The 20,634-nt window shown below is 37.5% G+C and overlaps 1 protein-coding gene and 1 pseudogene across 4 annotated transcripts in view; one reads left to right on the forward strand and one right to left on the reverse strand.

Moving 5' to 3' along the window:
• Positions 1-5,238, reverse strand: part of TRAPPC8 (trafficking protein particle complex subunit 8) — an 85,506-nt gene extending 80,268 nt beyond the window's left edge. For 2 of the 4 annotated variants that reach the window (XM_037032524.1, XM_037032514.1), the window contains exon 1: positions 4,657-5,238. In XM_037032524.1, the coding sequence (XP_036888419.1) occupies positions 4,657-4,813 (157 nt within the window). In that variant the 5' untranslated portion in view covers positions 4,814-5,238. The remainder of the gene's footprint in view (positions 1-4,656) is intronic. The other 2 variants (XM_037032543.1, XM_037032534.1) reach the window with 1 other exon arrangement.
• An 11,713-nt stretch (positions 5,239-16,951) lies between these two features.
• LOC118980115 (transmembrane protein 147-like) lies at positions 16,952-17,392 on the forward strand (annotated as a pseudogene).
• The last annotated feature ends 3,242 nt before the right edge of the window (positions 17,393-20,634 follow it).

Here is a 20,634-nt window from a genome sequence, read left to right on the forward strand (position 1 = left end):
CTGTGCACAGTGGGAAATGTGAGCATAGTTTTTCATATAATCAGGCAATTTCCACAGGAGTATTAGAGCAGCCCATTATACTGAGGTACCCAATTTTGGAGTCAGACTTTATTTTAAATTCCAACCCACCACTTGAGAACTGGGTTATCCTAAATAACTTTTTAACTTTTCCCTTCTTCAATTTCCTCACCTACAACATGTGATTCATACTTATTTCATGGGGTTATTTCAAACATTAAAGTGAGATATTGTTATCTAAGGAAGTGTAAAGCACTGAGCACCATGACTGACACTTACATAGCTATATAGTTAAGCGCTCAAGAGATGATGGAGGCAGCCAGTATTAACACACACTCTTTCAAGGACATCATGGACCATCATCTACAAATAAGAGGCAACTCTGAAAAAAAACTGGCTCTGGGTACCTACCCATAAAAAAATGACACTTTTCTTCCCAATGTGAAAAATGCTTTATACCAAACGTCTAAGGTCAGGCCTGCCTCCATTTTAAAAAGTTACATCTGTAAAAACTGTCTTCCTAAATTTCCTGTGTGTTCTCTGTTGATTTCTAAATTTTTAATTTAAAATCATAAATCATACACAAAAATAGTTTAAAAAACTAGATATGGAATAAATGTTCACTTGTATTATAAATATATGTACAGAAGTACAGATAAAATACATGCAAATTCCATTATACAGGCTGCCTATGACGGAATGAAATGGGCCTAAGGAAAGGTAGAAAGGTGATGTTAACTGTATCGATATGTTTGATTTCTTGTTAAAGGAAAAAAAGACATAAAACAAATTACGACAAGGTTAGTATTTGTTGGTTCTGGGTAGTGGGGAGCTGGATGTTTCATGTATTACCTGCATTCTTCTGTAATTGTTTATTTTTTTAAATTTAAATACAGACAGGACTCTTTCCCTAAACTTCCCACCTAGTCTAACTATGAAACAGAGAAACCAAAAAACATGAACACACTATGGTGCATTTATGATACGTTTAGAAACAAGCATTTTCCATAAAGTTGGTCCTTAATTATTGAATGACATAAGTAGCCATGTGTCTATTAAACCTCTCACAAAATTTTAAACTGGCCAGTTATCTTTCAGTATCTCTAAGTGTCATCATAAAAAAGGATACTCTAGTTTTTCCCTATACTCAGAGTGGGCTTATCAGTTGGGTAATCCTACTCATAAATCCAGAAATGGGTTGCTAAGTATGGCAGCCAGCCTCGGAAATAGCCCCCCAGTGATCTCACCATTTCCTGTCCCACAGGCCCTGGTGCAGCCTGCTCCCACAACCCGGGGTTGTGACCAACAGAACGCGGCTAAAGCAATGGTACGGCACTTCTGAGATAAGGTTATAAAAGAGTACAGCTTTCATCCTGGGTTCTCTCTCTGATCACTCCCTGTGGAAGAAGCTAACTGCCACATCGTGGGGATACCAAGGGAGCCTATGGACAGGCCCACACAGCACAGAACTGAGGTCTCAGGCCAACATCCAGTGAGGAAGTGAGACTTGCCATAAGAGTGAGCTTGGAAGAGGATCCTCAAGCCCCAGATGACTGTAGCTCTTGCTGACAGCTCCACTGCAACCTCAACATAGACCCTGAGCCAGAAGCATCCAGCTAAGCCACTCCCAGATTCCTGAGAAACTGAGAGATAATAAATGCCTTTAAGGTGCCAAGTTTGGGGGTCATTTGTTATACAATAACAGAGTAAGTAATACATTGGAGGATGATTAAGAGAAATGCTCTTAAATCACACACTAAAAATCAAAATCTTCAGAACTAAAAGGTGATTATAGATCGCAGAACATCTCAATTTCAAAATGAAATTCAAATCTACCATTATCTTACTTTTGCAGGTTACTACACAGTAGCTTGCATACTGTATTAGGAAGTAATATTTCCCAGTATGTGCTGCTCCATGAAATACTGTTTCCTCAAGAAAGTTAAGAGTTGTTTCTGAAAAACTGATTCTATCTTCAAATAAATTTGGGAAATACTGGATTAAGTTTTTAAGTAGCCTCTTTATAACAGATCTTCCCAGAGCTTTTCATATGCTAAATGACACTGTGATTCTACCAAACACATGCTATATTAAGCAAACTTATTTGATGACAAAATTCATTTTTAGAAAACATATAACACATCTGGTGTTCTAAGAAATACATTTTGAAAAATGAAATAGTATCTTTCATGTTTTTATCCAGCACAAAAACTTTATAAAGAAAACCTCGATGGCTGAAAAAAAATCAAACTTGTACAAAAACAACACAAACAACATATGTATCTAAATTTTGTAAAGCTGGCAAATTTTATTCAAAGTTTGGTACCTGAAAAACTTGGAGGTTAATTACCTAGTTAAACCAACGTGGTGGGCAAGACTGGTGAAATATTTCTAACTTTTTAAAAGATACTTAAAAGGAGAAACATTAAGTATTCTTTAAAGGTCGTTTCCTAGTCTAATTTACCACTTTTGACAGCTCACTCAGAAAATATTCAAGATTTACATAAAAATTGCATTCTATTCCTACCTTTTTAATCCCTTAAAAGTATTTTACAATAAATTTTAAAATGTACTTTTCAAATATGAAAGCCAAGGACTTTCAAAAGTAAGTGGTTAAATGAAATTCTCCTCAATCTTATAAATATCAAAATGCCAAATTTCTAATGCCACCACCATGGTCCATGTCCTAATCATCTTAAACTTCAAAATTTATATCAACTCTTACTTCTCCCACAATGTCATACCCTTGCTCAAGAATCTAAGACTGCCACACATTTAACATTTGATATGAAAGCTAAAAATCCATTCCCTAGAATTCAAGATCAAGAGTAAGGCATTTTCCCTTACTCTTCAGTACTCCAATAAGGACAGTTTCCTCACCATTTCCTGACCACTCATAATTCTTAATTTACACCTTTTGCCCATACAATTCTAACTACCTCATTCCCATCCTCAATAGGTAACGCTGGCTATTTTTCTTCCAACTCTCTATCTAGCCAGAAAAGTCCAACTCATTACACTCCTTTCCTAAATCTTTCAGTCTACAGAAGGAAACCATAACTGAGTCTCTATTCACTGAGCTGTCCAATACAGGAGGCTCCAGCCACATGTGGCTACCGGGCACCTGAAATGTCTGGCCCAAACTGAAATGTAATCTAAGTGCAAAAGCACAGCAAACTTCAAAGACTTAGAAAAAAAAGTAAAATATCTAATTAAAAGTTTTAATATTAACTACATATTGAAATAACATTCTAGAAATACTCGGTAAAATAAATCAATCATTAAAACTAATTTCTCCTTTGCACTTCTTAATCCTGTGACTACTAAATAATTCAAAATTATATGTGACTCACATTTTATTTCTACTGGGTAACACTGCTGTCTAGTGTGAATAAATAATTCTAAATATTGCCAGGAGATAAGATGACTTAAGTCACACGGACTGTTTTTAAATCTTTCCTACATGAAAGATTGTGGACAAGTTAGTATCTTTGCCTCAACATCCTCAAAGGTAAAATGGTAATACAGTGTCTACTTCATAAAATTCAAAAAGGACTAAAAGAGATAAGCTACAGAACACAGGTATCAGGTATTAACATTATTATTTATTAACAAAGCAATAAAGAGCACTCACACCTTTCAAAGAATTGAAGAATGTAGAGCACTTAGCTGTCTTGTTGACTTAGTACAACATCGGAGGACCTAGCTATGGTATAGGCTGAAGAAATTCCAAGAGTTCTCGAAACTCTGTTTGTTCTGCAGCTTCCTCTCCCCTCTAAATACGTAAGTGAACTTATAAATAGAACTATTTTCCCGAGGAATACACACCTGTGGCATGTAAAAACATGCATTTACGGCACAGCTTTTGTGCAGAAGTCATCATAACCAAATATCATAGATGTTCACCTGAAACAGGTAGCTCCTCATTAAAAGACTTGTTCCTACTGTTGATTTAATTTTAATCTAAAAAACCAAATTTTAGGACATTTTCTTTCCTATAAATCTAGGTAACCATGTATCTTGTTCTTACTTTTTTGTCCATTAGGCAGAGGCTGTTTCAGGTTTTATTATTTAATATAATACTTTCTTTTCTTAAGAGGTTAAGTAAAATATCATATACCTCTGAAAATGTTCAAAAAATTTTTAAGTGAAATAAACAGAAACTTAGATAGCAATGAGCCTCACTGCTGGGAGAAGGTAATATTCAACACAACTGCGAAAGTCCAGTTTAACACCCAGGGGATAATGATTGGTCGTCTTTACCAAGACCTCATCGTTCTAAGAGGGAGCATCTTCCTATCCTTACAACTTCCTACTTCTCTCCCTATGGCCGTTAAGGACCGTCTCTTCGCCCTTCTCTGGGGCTCACATTTTTTATAGTAATTACCTAAGAGTCCGGCTTGTTCGAGAATGGCAGTACCAACAGAAACTGGTGATTTCGACCGCGCGGTCTTTACAACCTCACTTACGGCCCCTCCGCCTGCAGCCACAGGAGACATGCGAGGCCCCCAGGCCCCAGACTACACTCCACCCGCTCCGTTTTTGTAAACATCACCCTCATCGTCCCTGCCCGCCCCCCACTTATTCTCCCAGCCCCGATTTGCTGACGCTCGGTGAAAAAGGGAGAAGACCACATACCCTCGGAAGTGAGGCGAGAGAAGGGCTTAAGCAACTCCGCGAAGCTAAGATGATTGAGACGAGTGAGCCGCTCCGCTTCGTCGCTGCACAGCGCGGCGACACAGGGGACGAAGGAGTCTGGGATTAGTTCCTGCACCGACTGTACACACTGGGCCATCGCCAAGGCAGAAGCAGTGGAGGCGCCAGACCTCCGGCCCAGTCACAGAGCTGGATCCTGCGGCTGCAGCAGCTACTGCCGCCGCCCGCCGGCCTACCCCGGCCGGGCGGGGCACCGCAAAGAAGCCTTGGGACCAATATAAGGGACAGACTTGTCGCCTCAGCTCCCAGGATACACAGCACCGACCCCCGCCTCGTCACCACCGCTCCTCGGCGCTTGCCGCGGTGTCCTCACATTCCACCCATCAGGTGGAGAAGTTGACAATCTCCACTTAATCCTTCCGAAATCAAAACCTTGGTCACTGCCCTACCGGAACCGCCATATTGAGGCCGAACCCTGACCCACCGGCAGCACCGGTCCCGACAGCCCCAGCGCTTGCCCCTCACGTGATGGTGCTAAAGAAGGCGATAGGGGCAGTGAGAGAGAGCGACGGAGAGGGAAGTGAAGAGCAACAGAGGCTGATGAAGAACATGCGCCGGAAGTGGTGTGCGGTAGTCCCTCCCACGGGGGCAGCCCCTCCCAGTAGGCGGGGCTGAGCAGGGCAGCAAGTGTGGTGGGCGGGGCCAAGCGAGGGAGGCACGTTCTGCTACGCTTAGTTTTTTCGCAGCTACTTGGCAAAGCCTAGGGAAGCGCGAGGGCTACTGATCAGGCTCACGCTGAAGATGAATCCTGTCCTAGTAGAAAAGGCGCTTGTTCGCCTTCCACGCTGACCTGGCCTCTGCGGAACGCCAAAGACTATCTGGGAAACGGGGGGCAAAGGACGTGGCTGTTCGCGCTGCTTCCTACCTTCTCTCCTCTCCCAGTCCTTTCCTTGCTCGCGGTAGAGTGTTGAGGAGCATCGCTCACTGGAGAGAGGGTGTTGCCCCTCCCTTCACACACACACTCACTCACCCCCCTAGTACTTGGGGGCTCCTCTAGAGCTGGCCTGAACAGGCCATGTATCGTTTGAACACAGACTGCATTTTAGAAACAGACTGCCACGAATATGGACTCAACCAGAGAACAGAAATGTGCGCTTTTGTGTGTCCTGCAATTAATAATAATGTTAGAGAAACGCCTACCCTACTGCACTTTTGTTGGTCGCAAGGAAAGGGTGTGCCTGCAAACATCGGAGTCGTCCGTCTGCAACCGCATCCTTTTTACCCTCTGCTCCAATGTTCACTTCATAGATGGAGGTGGAGGAAGATAATTACATACCTAGAGTCCTGAACTGGCTTCCATTCCTAGAAGATGGAAGTGAAGATGGCTTCACTTCCTAGAAGTGAATGAAATGGATTTTATTGTAGTGTCACTGAATTGTTTGAATTCCTTCTGAATTATATGCCAAAAGTATAATGCAAGGAAAAATGTAACACTCCTTGATGTCAAGAAGACTTCCCCAACATCGGTAACTGAAACTGTCAGATTGTTGGGCATCCCTGAGGTTTTTGCCATGTTAAGAATTTATGGCAGGTAAGAGGTGTGACTTTTGAGAAATGAGAGGTAGGAAAGGACTTTAGGACATAAAGACATGGCAGCTTTAGCCATAGATCAATTTAGAAAAGATAATACCTGCAAGTTGAAGATTGGAAATTGACTTTCTTAAAATTAGGTGCACCTGAGCGCCTCTTAGAAAGTTTTCTTGTATCCCCAAGGGTACATATATTCCATTTTGAATACGTCTGATGTCAATCCCTTGCATTTTATAATGTAAGAATCTCATACAACTAAGTATGCCTTGAGTTATAAGATATATTTTTCTTCCTGGAGTTCCTAAATACATGCATACTACTTTAGTACTCAACTAAAAGTTAAAAAGGCAATTTATTTTTTACACTAAGAGTAAAACTAGCTGCATTAGAGTCTTTAAGAAAGACTTTCAGGGGCAATTTAGCTTAAATGAATTTTGTGAGATATAATTCACATACCATAAAATTCACCCTTTTAAAGTGTACAATTCAGTGATTTTTAGTGTACTCAGAAAGTCATACCACCATTACTACTGTCTAATTCCAGAACATTTTCATCACCACCAAGGAAGCCTAGTGCCCATTACCAGTCACTCTCCACCCCACACCAATTCCATCCCTGGCAATCACTAATTTACTGTCTATAGATTTATCTATTCTGAGCATTTAGTATCATACAATATGTGACTTTGTGTGTGATCTCTTTTACTTAGCATAACGTGTTCAAGGTACTTCTGTGTTGTAACACGAATGAGCAAATCATTCCTTCTTATGGCTGAGCTTAAATGAATTTGTCTTCTGCATTGACTTTATAATCTAACACCACATCCACACTGTGTTTCCAGTGAGAGACTTCACTTTAAAAATCTGTTTCTTTCCTAGTTTATCTAGGGTGTTCATTTTCTAAGCTGTTGTTCTCATCTAAAGATTAAAGCTGAGTCACTGATACATTTGCTTTCCAGAAACATAGAAAAGACAATGCAGAAGCATGTGACTACTGGTTTAAGACTGAATTGTAGAAATGGCATTCACTCACAATGTCACTCACATCCCACTGTTCTCGGTGAATCTATTGGTCATACCTATCTCCAAAGGAGAATGGAGAACATAGGTATGTGGTTTCTGTTGCTAATGAAGAAGAAAATGAATATGGGATAACAGTAAAGGGCCTCTAACAGGCTTTATTAAAGATGAGATACTCTGCAGTATCTCAGAGGATTACATAGGATGAAAGATATCATACTCCTCTCGTTTCTCTGACATCTCCAGACACTGGCTCTTTTTGCATCACATGTCCTCCAAACTATTCACCGTGCTCAGAAAAAAATGCGGTACTATGATTGGCCAGGCCTTGGCCCCTTGGCCATGCGCATACCCTCAAGACTAAGAGGACAGAGTCTATCATCAACAGAAAAGAAGTTTGCTGGACAAATTAATAATACAACAAGAAATTAAGGACCTGTTTTCCAAGTACCAAAGATGAGACTCAACTTCCTTCTTTCCCCCAAATTGAAGAATTCCATAGAACTTATGCTATGCCAATGGGCTTACATTTGATATACTGTGTTATCAAATGGTCTTGAATTGTTTTATTTTGTATGTATAATATGGCCAGTTTTTTCTGGTGCTTGGTGCAGTCAAGTTTAAAGAACACAGACATTGAAATCAGAAATACCTGGATTCAAAAGTGGTCCCATCACTTGTGAGTAAAAATAATGTCAACATTAGTGATCACCGAATATCAAGCATGGTGCTTTATATAAATTGTCTATTACTTCTGTTTCTCGCATAAACCCTGAAAACTACGTGTCACCAACCTTCAGACGTAGGAATGGAAGCACAGCAGAGCAGTTAATTAACTTGCCCAAAGATAATCAGCCCTGGAGCCTTAAACAGAGCCAGCTCAGTTTTCACCCTAGAGATTTGATCACTAGGATAAATTGCTTTTCCGTATGTTTCCTTGCTTTGAAAGTACCTACAAAAATTTTAGTCTACAATAGCTTATATCATCTTAGCAAGAAATCTGTGACTTCTGGCAAGTTACTTATCTTTTCTAAACCTTGCATTCTTTACCTATAAGCTTAGGAAGTTAGGACTAGAATGTTTCTTGTATTCATTTCAATGTCTAACATTCTTCCACTATTATTAAATTTCACTATGTTACTGGTAGATGGCGCTATTGAGTACTGGCTTTAAAACCCAATAAAAGCAATTCTAATTACTGAGTACAGTAGTCCTCACAAAGGAGATACCTAACTGTACATCAGAGCATCGGAGAACAAAGGATGCCCGGAAAATTTGCACATTCAAAGATTCTTAAGCTGGAAAATTTTATGTTATGCTACTTTAAAACACTAAAAAAAGGATAGGTTTAAATATATAATCTGCATATGGGCCCACCCTTTTTATTTTATTTACCTTACTGAAAGCTTTAAGACAACTTGTTAACATTACCATTCTGACTACAACAGATGGCATCCATTTTTCAATTATTTTAAGGTAGATCAGAACCATAATTTTGCATTCTAAAGCTCATAATTCTAATTTATAATTGTTAAAGGTATTTAAGCTCCATATACATCTTTCTCTAATTTAATCTGTAGCAAGTAAAAAGCTTATATAAATATTTTTTCTTTGTGCTTCTCCAGTGGGGGAGGTGGCATGGAAATGCTGAACATTTTAACTCCAAACAAATTTATAAATGTTTTATTCCTCAAAATTTAGTCTAAAAGTAAATACAGTTACATGCCATATTGTAAACTGATAGCATAGACCAATGATTTCCCATTTAGAAAAAATTACAATGTCATTTTATACGTGAGAAAACAATTCTAAGGGGTAAAATAATTTTCCAAAGGTTATATGCTTACAGATGAGGCACAAAGCTAGTAAAGCTTCCCAATTTCCTGACTTCCAATCTCAAGCATTTGTCATTATACTTCAACAGTTTATATGTTAACTAAAATTTGTTTTTATTGATTCGTCTCTTCCGATTCCAGAAATTACTTAGGGGTAACAGGTGCTTTTTTAATCCTCTCCTTAGGACATTTTTTTTCATTGCTTTTAGAGAGAGAGTGTGGGAGAGGAATAGGGAGAAAAAGAAACATCCATGTGAGGGATAAGCATGGATTGGTTGCCTCCCATACACGCCCAGATTGCGGATCTTACAGGTCCAGACTGAGGGTCTCACACACCAGTGCCCAGATTGACATCGAACCTGCACCCAGGTATATGCCCTGACCAGGAATTAAACCCACAACCTTTTGGTTATGGGATGATACTCCAGCCAACTGAGCCACGCCGGCCAGGACAATAGGAATTTATTATATCTGCATAAAAATAAAAGGAATAATCCTAGTTGTTACGCAGTTCCCAAAAGGTATGTACTTTTTCTTTTAGCTTATTAACTATGCAAGTTAAATATATATATTCAATTTGAAAAAAATTTAAAAAGACCTAAAGACATGCAGTGATATCTCATGTTCATGGATCAGAACTCTTAACATCATTAAGATGGCAGTACTCTCCAAATTCACCTACAGATTCATATTAAAATCCCAGCTGGCTTCTTTGTAGAAATTGACAAGCTGATTCTAAAATCTATGTCAAAATTCAAGGAACTTAGAATAACCAAAACAATCTTTAAAAAGAACAAAGTTGAGGGACTCACAGTAATTACAAACTTACTTCAAAACTACAATAGCCAAGACAATGTGTTTATTGTCTGCTATCAAGATAGACATAAAGACCAATGGAATAGAATTGAGAGTCCAAAAAGAAACCCTCCCATTTAAGGGCAATTGGTTTTTGAAATAGTAGCAAGACAATTAGAGGAGGAAAAAAAATAATCTCTTCAACAAATGGTACTGTGTCAACTGGATATCTACATTAGAAGAATAAAGTTAGGCCCTTATACCATACCATATGCAAAAACTAATTCAAAATTAGTCCAACACCTGAATGTAAGAGCTAAAAATATAAAAGTCTTAGAATAAAACATAGGTATAAATCTTCGTGACCTGGAACTAGGCAAAGGTTTCTCAGATATAATAACAAAAGCACAAGCAACAATAATAAAAAGAGATAAACTGGACATAATCAAATTTTAAAGACTGTACTTCAAAGAGCACCATTAAGAAACTGAAAACACAACCCACAGAATTGAAGAAAATATTTGCAAATCTTATATTTTATATAATCCCATAAAAATCTGATATATGTAAATATTGCAAAAAAACCTGGTTTTGAATATCAAAAATGTAGATATACAAGGGAAAAACTAGTGTATGTGAAAAACTCTTACAGCTCAATGATAAAAAAGGACAAATAATCCTCTTAAACATGAGCAAACTCTAGTTAACATGCATGATTGTACATAGCTATAATTTTTTTCTTGTGATAAAAATTTTAAGAGCTATTTTCTTAGCCAACTTCCAAATATTAACTAGATTTATTGTGGTGATCTCTTCAACATATAGACAAATATTGAATCATTTATATACTTGAAAAAGATATGAATTATACCTCAAGAAAAAATAAAACAGAAACAAAAGGAAGCCCTTAACCAGATAAAGATTATGTAGCAAAACTCATAATATTATACCTAATGGTAAAATGTAAGAATCATTCCCTTTAATATCAGAATGAGACAAGGATGTCCATTATCATGGTTTCTGTTTAATACTTCTCTAGCTTCATCTAAAAGCAGGTAGAGAAGAAAAAGAAACAAAATTTGTAGGATTTCAAAATGAAGAAACAAAACTGCACTATTCCTCCCTTATCAGCAAAAGATATGTTCCAAGAACTCCAGTGGATGCCTGAAACCACAGATAGTACTGTCCTATATATACTATGTTTTTTCCCTCATACATACATACCTATGGTAAAATGTAATTTATAAACTAGGCACAGTAAAAGATTAACAATAACAAATGACAAAATAGAACAATTTAAACAATATACTAACAAAAGTTGGAGCTGTGGTCTCTCTCTCTCTCTCAAAATATCTTATCTGTACCTACCTTTGTCTTGTGACAATGTGAGATTGCCACAATGCCTATGTGATGAGATGAAATAAGGCAAATGACATAAGCATAGTGACAGACTTTTTAGGTCACTCCAAGGGTTACTTGAACACAAGCAATGCAATATTGGGACAGTTGAACCAATAACAGAGGGCTACTAAATGACTAATGCTGGACAAAGGAATGATTCACATCCCACCCAGAAAGGATGGAGTGGGATGGAGAGAGATTTTAACACACTACTCATAACGAGCACAATTTAAAACTTATGAATTGTTTATTTTTGAAATTTTACATGTAATGTTTTTGGACTGCAGCTGACTATGTGTAACTGAAACAATGAAAAGTGAAACCACAGATAAGAAGGGACTGCTATAAACTTATTTAGAAATGATATAATGGGTTTAATATATAATGCGCCTTCATCACATTTATGGGGCTGTCCATCTACACAAATTGCCCTTCCCAAAAATAGAAAGCAGAACTCAAATTTTCAATTTCTCTTATAACTCAGACATCACTATTTGACTGGGATTTTGTAAACTACACACATACACGAAAGAATCTTAATTGAGAGTGGCAGCAACACCATTAAAAAGATGGCAATTCCACCAAAATTAATCTAGAGATTCAGTGCAATTCTAATCAAAATATAGAGATGTTATAGAATTTGACAAACTAACTCTAAAACCCACAGTTAAGAGCACACTTTTAAGTCCTGGCTGGTGTAGCTCAGTGGATTTGAATGCAGGCCTGTGAACCAAAGGATTGCAGTTCGATTCCCAGTCAGAGCACATGCCTGGGTTGCAGGCCAGTTCCCAGCAGGGGACACATGAGAGGCAACCATACATTAATATTTCTCTCTGTCTCTTTTTCCCTTCCCCTCTAAAGATAAGTTAAAAAAATATTTTAAAGAGCATGCTTTTAAGAATAGTTAGGTAATTTTGAAGATGACTTAAAAAGTAGGGGGATTTAGCTTACTAGCAAGCAAGACGTATTAAAGCTGTAATACAGTTATTAAAAAAACAAGGTGTACAAAATGGGCTAATGCAATAGAAGAAAGGGCTGTGGGATGGACCAACTTCAAAAATAAACAAAGTAATGTAGAAAGATCAGATTATTCAATAAATTGTGCTTTAATACTTAGTTATCTGTATGGAACAAAAATCCAATTAGTTTTCTATTTCACAACATATAACCAATCAGGTCAGGTGAAATAAAGGGGCAAATAATGATAGCAAACACTTCATGCTAATTGTGAGCCTGGTACTATTTTAAACATTTTACATATGCAAACTCTTTTATGTATTATAACAACCCCGCAAAGTAGTTAATATCATTTCCATTTTATAGATAAGGAACCTGGGGAAAAGAGGTTAATTAAATTGCCCCAGGCCACAGAGCCATTGTGATTTGAACTCAGGTGACCTGCCTCTAATCCCTTTTTTAAAACACTGTACTGCCTCCCTTTCACAAAGAAAGTAGGAATTTCTTAAACAAGATTCAAAAAACACAAGCTACAACAGGCAAATGAAACACGTGAAGAATAGGCAAGTAACAAAAAGTTATTTCACAAAAGAGAAAAGTTTTGAATAGCCAATAAACATTTAAATATTCTGAAAGTTAAAAAAATGGGCAAATTATACGAACAAATTGTTCTCAAAATAGGCAATAATAAGATGAAAAAGATGTACAAAATCATTAACTCTCAGGGAAATGAAAATCAAAATCATAATAAAATACCACTTCATACTCACTAGGATGACTATAATCAAAAAGACAAAAAAAATAGCAAGTGTGACAAGGAATGAAAAAATGTGAACCTCCAAAGACAGCTAGTGGGAATGTAAAGCTGTATAGCTAGTTTGGGGAAAAGATGTTCTAAATTGTTACAGAAAAGAAGTTACCATATGATACACCAATTTTTTTCCTAAGAGGATGAAAACGTATATCCACACAAAAAGTTATACGTAAACATACATAACAGCATTATTCATAGCAGCAAAAAAGTGGAAACAACCCAAGTGTTTATCAGCTGATGAATGAATAAAATGTGATATAGCCATGCAATTGAATATTATCTCTCAGTACAAGATATGAAGTACCAATACATGCTACAATATAGATGAACCTTAAAAACATGCTAAGTAAAAGAAGCCAGTCACATAGCCCTGGCTGGCGTAGCTCAGTGGATTGAGCCCGAGCCTAGGAACCAGAGGATTGCCGTTCAATTCCCAGTCAGGGCACATGCCTGGGTTGCAGGCCAGTTCCCGGCAGGGGACACATGAGAGGCAACCATACATTGATGTTTCTCTCCCTCTCTCCTTCCCTTCCCCTCTAAAGATGAGTAAATAGAAAAAAAAGAAGCCGGTCACAAAGAAATACGTATTGATTCGAATTACATGAAAACTGTATTTGAAACACTTGAATTTTCTTAAATATTTCCATCAATTTCTTTTAATTAGAACACATTCTCCTTAAGGCTTTAGTTTCAGAAAAATTGAAACCCACTCAAAATAACCCAAGTATAATACAGGGGGAATTTTCACAACATAAACTTTTCATTAATTTTTAGGGCATAAACTGAAATGCAACTGGGATTCATACAAACAAGAAATGCTAGCGCCAGACTCCTTCTTCAGTCACGGTTCTTCCTATTCTTTTCATCTCAGCCTTGATTGTTATGGAGTTTGGGCTTTTTTTTTTAAAGCCCCCACCCCTCTCCTTTTCCTTCTTTTTCTTACACACACACACACACCTCTCTCTTTACTTGTTTTGCAGCATACTTAAAATGATTGTCCAAACCTCAATTCTACAAGATATAATAAACAATTTCCTCTCTTTTCCTGGTCCAATTTATTAAGATGGATAAGAGGATTAGTTGCTTTTCAGTGCCCATCCTTGCTTCAATTGTCGGTGAGAAACAATCATGTACTGTAAAAAGTATTAAGGCGCTCGGGCTACAAAGCCTATATAAAATTTTCCTTTAATCCCACCACCACTTCTTTATTATCCTCTTTTCACCTGATTACTTCTTATTCTTTCGACATTCAGCTCAAAAATGACCTTTTCATGACATAGAGTTCACTGATCTTCAAGTGTAGTGGTAAGATGTTCCTCTACATATCTCATAGCATACCTTAATATAGAATGTATCTCACTGTAATGTAACTGTTTCCTCATCTGTTCCCCGCCTAAATTTTAAGTATTTTTTAGAGCAGGTAGACACTCATTTTATCATCCATTAAAGGTAAATGACTAAAGTAGCAGACACTTCAAAAAATTAAAAATATAACTACCATGTGACCCAATGATTCTACTTCTTGGTATTTATTCAAAGAAAACGAAAACATTAACTTGAAAAGATATATGCATCCCGTGTTCATTTCAGCATTACTTACAATAGCTAAGACATGGAAGCAACCTAGCTGTGTACTGACAGATGAATGGATAATGAAGAGGTGGTATAGATATACAATGGGATATTGACCAGCCATAAGAACGAATGAACTCTTGCCATTTCTGACAATATGGATGGACCTAGAGGGTTTTATAATAAATCAGACAGAAAAAGACAAATGCTGTAGGATTTCACTTAAATGTGTAATTAAAAAAACAAATAAAACAGAAACAGATTCATAGATACAGAGAAAAAACTGATTGTTGCCAGAGGGAATGGAGGTTGGGAAATGGGTAAAGAAGGTAAAAAAAAAAGAGGTACAAACCACCAGTTATAAAAAAAAAATAATAAGTCACATAGATGTAATGTGCAGCATTGGAAAAGTAGTCAATAATATCATAATCTATATGGTGACAGATGGTTACTAGAACTACTATGGTGATCACATCATAGAGAATATAAATGTCAAATTACTATGTTGTATACCTGAAACTAATATAATATTGCATGCCAAATACGCTTTAATAAAAAGATAAGTGAGTGATGAATATAAAGAGAAAATCAAATAAGTTTTACCTGGTGGCTGTGTAAATTAATATCCTACTTTTTAAAAATAGATTTATTTATTTATTTTTAGAGGGGAAGGGAGGGAGAAAGAGAGGAAGCAAAACGTCAGTGTGTGGTTGCCTCTCACACGCCCCAGTCTGGGGACCCGGCACGCAACCCAGGCCTGTGTCCTGCAACTGAAGAAGCAACCCTTTGGTTTGCAGACAGGCACTCAATCCACTGAGCCACACCTGCCAGGGCTAATGTCCCGCTTTTGAAAGGCAACTTGGTGGCATGTATCAAGAGCTACAAAAGTGCTCCTAGTCTGGTGCAAATTGATTCCACTATGGAGAATTTGTATCATTTCATTTCATTCAAGAAATACTTATTGACTTCTTTTTATATGTTAGTCATTGCTCTAAACTCTAGGGTTTAGCCCTGGCTGGTGTAGCTCAGTGGATGGAGTGCTGGCCTGAGAACCAAAGGGTCAAAAGTTCAATTCCCAGTCAGGGCACATGCCTGGGTTGTGGGCCAGGTCCCCAGTTGGGGGTGCACAAGAGGAAACCACATATTGATGTTTCTCTCTCTCTCTTTCACTTTTCTCTTCCCTCTTTTTAAAAATAAATAAATAAATAAAATAAACTTTAGGATTTAGAACAGGGCCATCAAAGACCTGCCAATATCAGATCATGACTGTTAAGAGGTTTGAACCATGTGGGCTGCTCTCCGTGGTTCTGAACCATACTTAACATCCATGAAGACACAGGTCTACTTCACTAATATCTCCTGTGTGTCTTTCCCCAGGATTGTGAAGCAGAGTAGGAAAGAGAGAGTAGTAAGAGAAAATGTGGAATGCAGAGGAAAAGAAAGCATTGCAAAGGCATAGCCACTGAGAGATTGACGCAGAAAAATGATATTTCATTTGAGATTATTTTTCAATAGTTTCAGTTGCAAGGTTCCACAGTAAAAAAAAAAATCAGTAAAGTAAAAAGGCAACTTTTTACTTTATGGGATGGCAGAAAATATTTTTAAACTTTATGTCCGATAAAAGATTAACTTCCAAAATATATAAGGAACTCCTACAATTCAATAGCAAAGAAACCAGTAACTAATAGAGTAGGCTAAGGGCATTTCTCAAACAACAACAACAACAACAACAACATACAAATGATTAAATGACATATGAAAAAATGCTAAACATTATGAAATCATCAGGAAAATTAAAATGAAAACCACAATGAGCTAACACTTCACACCTGTCAGGATGGCTATTATCAGACAAACAAAAGACGAATGTTGGGAATCATGTGGAAAAAATGGAACCCTTGTACATTGTTGAGGGGGTTGCAAAATGGTGCAGCTACTATATAAAACAGTATGGAAATTCATCAAGATATATCCAAGTAGAATTGCCATATAATCCAACAAGCCTACTTTGGGGACTTTATTCAAAAGAATTCAAATCATCATCTAAAAGAAATGTTAGCACTTCAAGTTCATTACAGCAGTACTCACAATAGCCAAGATGTGGAAACTACCTAAATGTTGATCAGCAGAGAAATGGATAAAGAAACTGCGGTGTATACATACAATGGAATGTGATTCAGCTTTAAAATGAAGGAAATTATGGCCCCACCAGGGGCAGGGCCACCAGGCCAGCAAGGTAGAGGCCTGCACTCAGCCACACCAGAGGCCAGTGCCCTGACTTTGTTTTACTTGGGGAACCTGTTTCACCCTGACCCACCTTCCCTACTTTATTTCCTACAAGTTCAGTGGCCTGTCCGAGTACAATGTCTTTTGGAAGTGTGTCCAGGCTGGGGTCACCTAACTTCTTTGTGTAGCTGTGCAAGTTGCTGTTCCTGACCCCTTTCTTTCTCACCTGGAAAGGCAGTATCTATGACTTCACTGGTGTCCATTTCATCATCCCATCCATCTAGGTATAGATGACAGCACACTATGACCTTTACCACACTTCCTAGCCCATCATCTTCCTTGCTGGCTGATGTTCCTCATTGTCTACGAGGCCTCTATCATGTAGGCCTTCATCCACCCTTGAACCCTGTGCAGCTGGACAGCACTTCTGGCCCAAGCAGTGGTGACCAGGCTGCTGACCTTCAGCACCCTGGCCTGGTATGTCACCATTGTCAACATGCACTGGTAGGCTTGGTGTCCCAGGCATACCCTTTTCTTTTCTCCAGGTTTTAATAAAGTAAGCAGTATTTGTGGGGGCTGAGGAAGGAGAAGGAAATTATGCAATATACAACAACATGGAAGAATCTTCCCTGGCTGGTGTAGCTCAGTGGATTGAGCGCAGGCCTTCGAACCAGAGGATCGCAGTTCGATTCCCAGTCAGGGCACATGCCTGGGTTGTAGTCCAGTTCCCTGCAGACCAACTCCCAGCAGGGGACGCACAAAAAAAAAGGCAACCATACATTGATGTTTCTCTCCCTCTCTCCTTCCCTTCTAAAGATAAATAAATAAATAAAATCTTTAAAAAATAAAATAAAAAATAAAGAGAAACTTTAAAAAAAAAAGAATCTTGAGGACATTGTTAAGTGAAATAAATCAATCACAGAAAGACAAATACCACATGATTTCACTTACATGACGTATCTGAAACCACCAAATTACAGAATCAAAGAGTGGAATGGCAGTTGCCAGGGGCAGAGAGGAGGAAGGGATGGGGAGTTGCTAACTGATTGGCATAAGGTTCCAGTCAAGCAAGATGAATATGCTCTAGAGGGCTGCTGTACAACATTGTGCCTACACTCAGAAATAAAATGAAATAACCATAAAGTTGTTTGCCTAATAATATAGAGAGCTAAAACTAGAAGCATTTTTTAAGTGGACAAATCTTTTTAATACTTGATAAAACAAGCTGAAAAAGATAGTCATAACAGTATTTAATATTTGGATAAAACTGACCTCGTTGTTATATAAAATATAATACAACCAACAACTGCAGAATACATATTATTTTCAAATGCATGTGGAACAGTTAATCAAATTAACCACATGTTAAGTTAGGTCACACATCAAGAATAACCAAATGTCAAAGATCGTGAATATATTCTCTGACTGCAAAGAAATTGAGCCAGAAATAAATAACAGAAAGGTCGCCAGAAAATTTGCAAGTGCATGAAAATTCAGCACTTGTGAATTTTCATTCTTCTAAATAACTCTTGGCCAAATAAGAAATCAAAATATAGTTAGAAAAATTCTGAACTGGATGCTAATGAAAGTATATGTTTCAAAGTTATGGGACTCAACTAAGTAGTGCTTAAAGGGACTTATATTAATATTTAAGAATAAAAAGAGCCCTGGCTGGGAAGCTCAGTTGGTTAGAGCATTATTTCAATATACCAAGTTTTCGGTTTCAATCCCCAGTCATGGAACATACAAGAATCAACCAATGAACCTATGAACGCATGAATAAGTGGAACAACAAATTGATATCTTTCTCTGTCTACCCCTCTCCCCCTTCCTCTCTAAAACGAATACATTTTTTAAAAAGGAATAAAAAGAATTGCCAAAATTCAATTATTTATGCACCCATCTAAATAAATTAAAAGAGCCCTGGCTGGTGTAGCTCAGTGGATTGAGCACGGGCCTGCGAACCAGACTCTTGAGGTTCGACTCCCAATCAGGGCACATTCCTGGGTTGCAGGCCAGTTCCTGGCAGGGGCCAGTTCCCAGCAGGGGATGCAGGAGAAGCAACCATACATTGATGTTTCTCTTCCTCTCTCCTTCCCTTCCCCTCTAAAGATAAATAAATAAAATATTTTTAAAAAAATAAATTAAAAGAAAATTAACAAATTAAATGTAAAGAAAGTAGGAATGAGCCAGTGTGGCTTAGTTGATTGGGTGTCATCCCACACACTGAAAGCTCTCCAGTTTGATTCCCAGTCAGGGCAAATGCCTGATTGTGGGTTTGCTCCCCCGTCGAGGCATGCTTAGACACCTATGAAAAGGCAACCAACTTGATGTTTCCCCCTCACATCAATGTTTCTCTCTCTCCTTCTCCCTCCCTTCCCCCTTCCTCTAAACCCTCTCTTCCTCTCTCTCTAACAAAGCAACAGAAAATGTCCTCCGGTGAAGATCAAAAATATAAAAATGATAATTTTTAAAGAAAATAGAAAAATACAGAAAAAGGTGGAAATCAAAAAATGAAAAACAAATGTACGATGAATAGAGATAACAACAAGCAAAGTGTTTTTCTTTGAAATATTTAATACAATTAATCTTTGCAAGGTTGAATAACAAAGGTGGTAAGTGCAAACACTGATGTATAAAAGAAGACAAAAAGGTGCTGGAGACATTAAAAGGGTAATAAAAAATGAACTACTTTATGTCAGTAGTTCATTTATATTTGAATATTTAGCACCTTTGTAGAAAATCAGTTTACCATATATGTAAGGGTCTATTTCTAGATTCTTTATTGTATTCCTTTGTTTCATGTCTGTCTTTACGCCAGTCCTGCACCAATGGATTACCACAGCTTTGTAGTAAATCTTAAACTCAGGTCATCTAAGTCCTCTAACTTTGTTCTTTTTGTTTTAATATTTCTTTGTCCCATAGCACATATCAATGAATACTTTGTGAGTTAACAACATTAAAAAATTACTTTGTTTATTCTAGGTCATTTTTAAGGTAATACTTAGATTCAGCTCATCAGTTTCTACAAAGAATAACCCCATTAGAAAGATAATTGGGATTGTGTTGTATCTATAGATCAGTCTGGGAGAATTGAGATCTTAACAATATTGGATGTTCTAATCCATGAACGTAGCAAATTTCACCATTTATTTATGTCTTTAATTTTTCTTAGGAATGTTCTATACTTTTCATTAAAGGGTACTACACATATTTTGTTAAACTTATTCCTAGGTATTTAATGTTTTGTAGCAATGTTGTAAATTGGATCTTTTATTCCGATATTCAATTGTTTTACTAGTAGCATATAAAACTGTAATTGACTTTTGTGTATTGACCTGTACCTTACAATCTTGCTAAGTTTATTCATTATTTCTAGCCATTGTTTTCTAGCATTTTATAAGTAAATAATGACATAGTTTGCAAACAGAGCTAGCATTACTCCTTTCTGATTTTTATGATTTTCCTTTCTTTATTGCAATGACTAACACCTTCATTACAAGATTGAATAAAAGTAATCACCCTGGCTGGTGTAGCTCAGTGGATTGAGCGCGGGCCTGTGAACCAGAGGATCGCAGTTCGATTCCCAGTCAGGGCACATGCCTGGGTTGTAGTCCAGTTCCCTGCAGGCTAACTCCCAGCAGGGGACCCACAAAAGGCGACCATACACTGATGTTTCTCTCCCTCTCTCCTTCCCCTCTAAAGATAAATAAATAAATAAAATCTTTAAAAAAATAAAAATTAAAAAAA

The sequence above is a fragment of the Sturnira hondurensis genome, unplaced genomic scaffold (assembly GCF_014824575.4).
Source record: "Sturnira hondurensis isolate 20B ecotype Veracruz unplaced genomic scaffold, ASM1482457v3 Scaffold0001872, whole genome shotgun sequence".
Lineage (NCBI taxonomy): Eukaryota > Metazoa > Chordata > Mammalia > Chiroptera > Phyllostomidae > Sturnira > Sturnira hondurensis.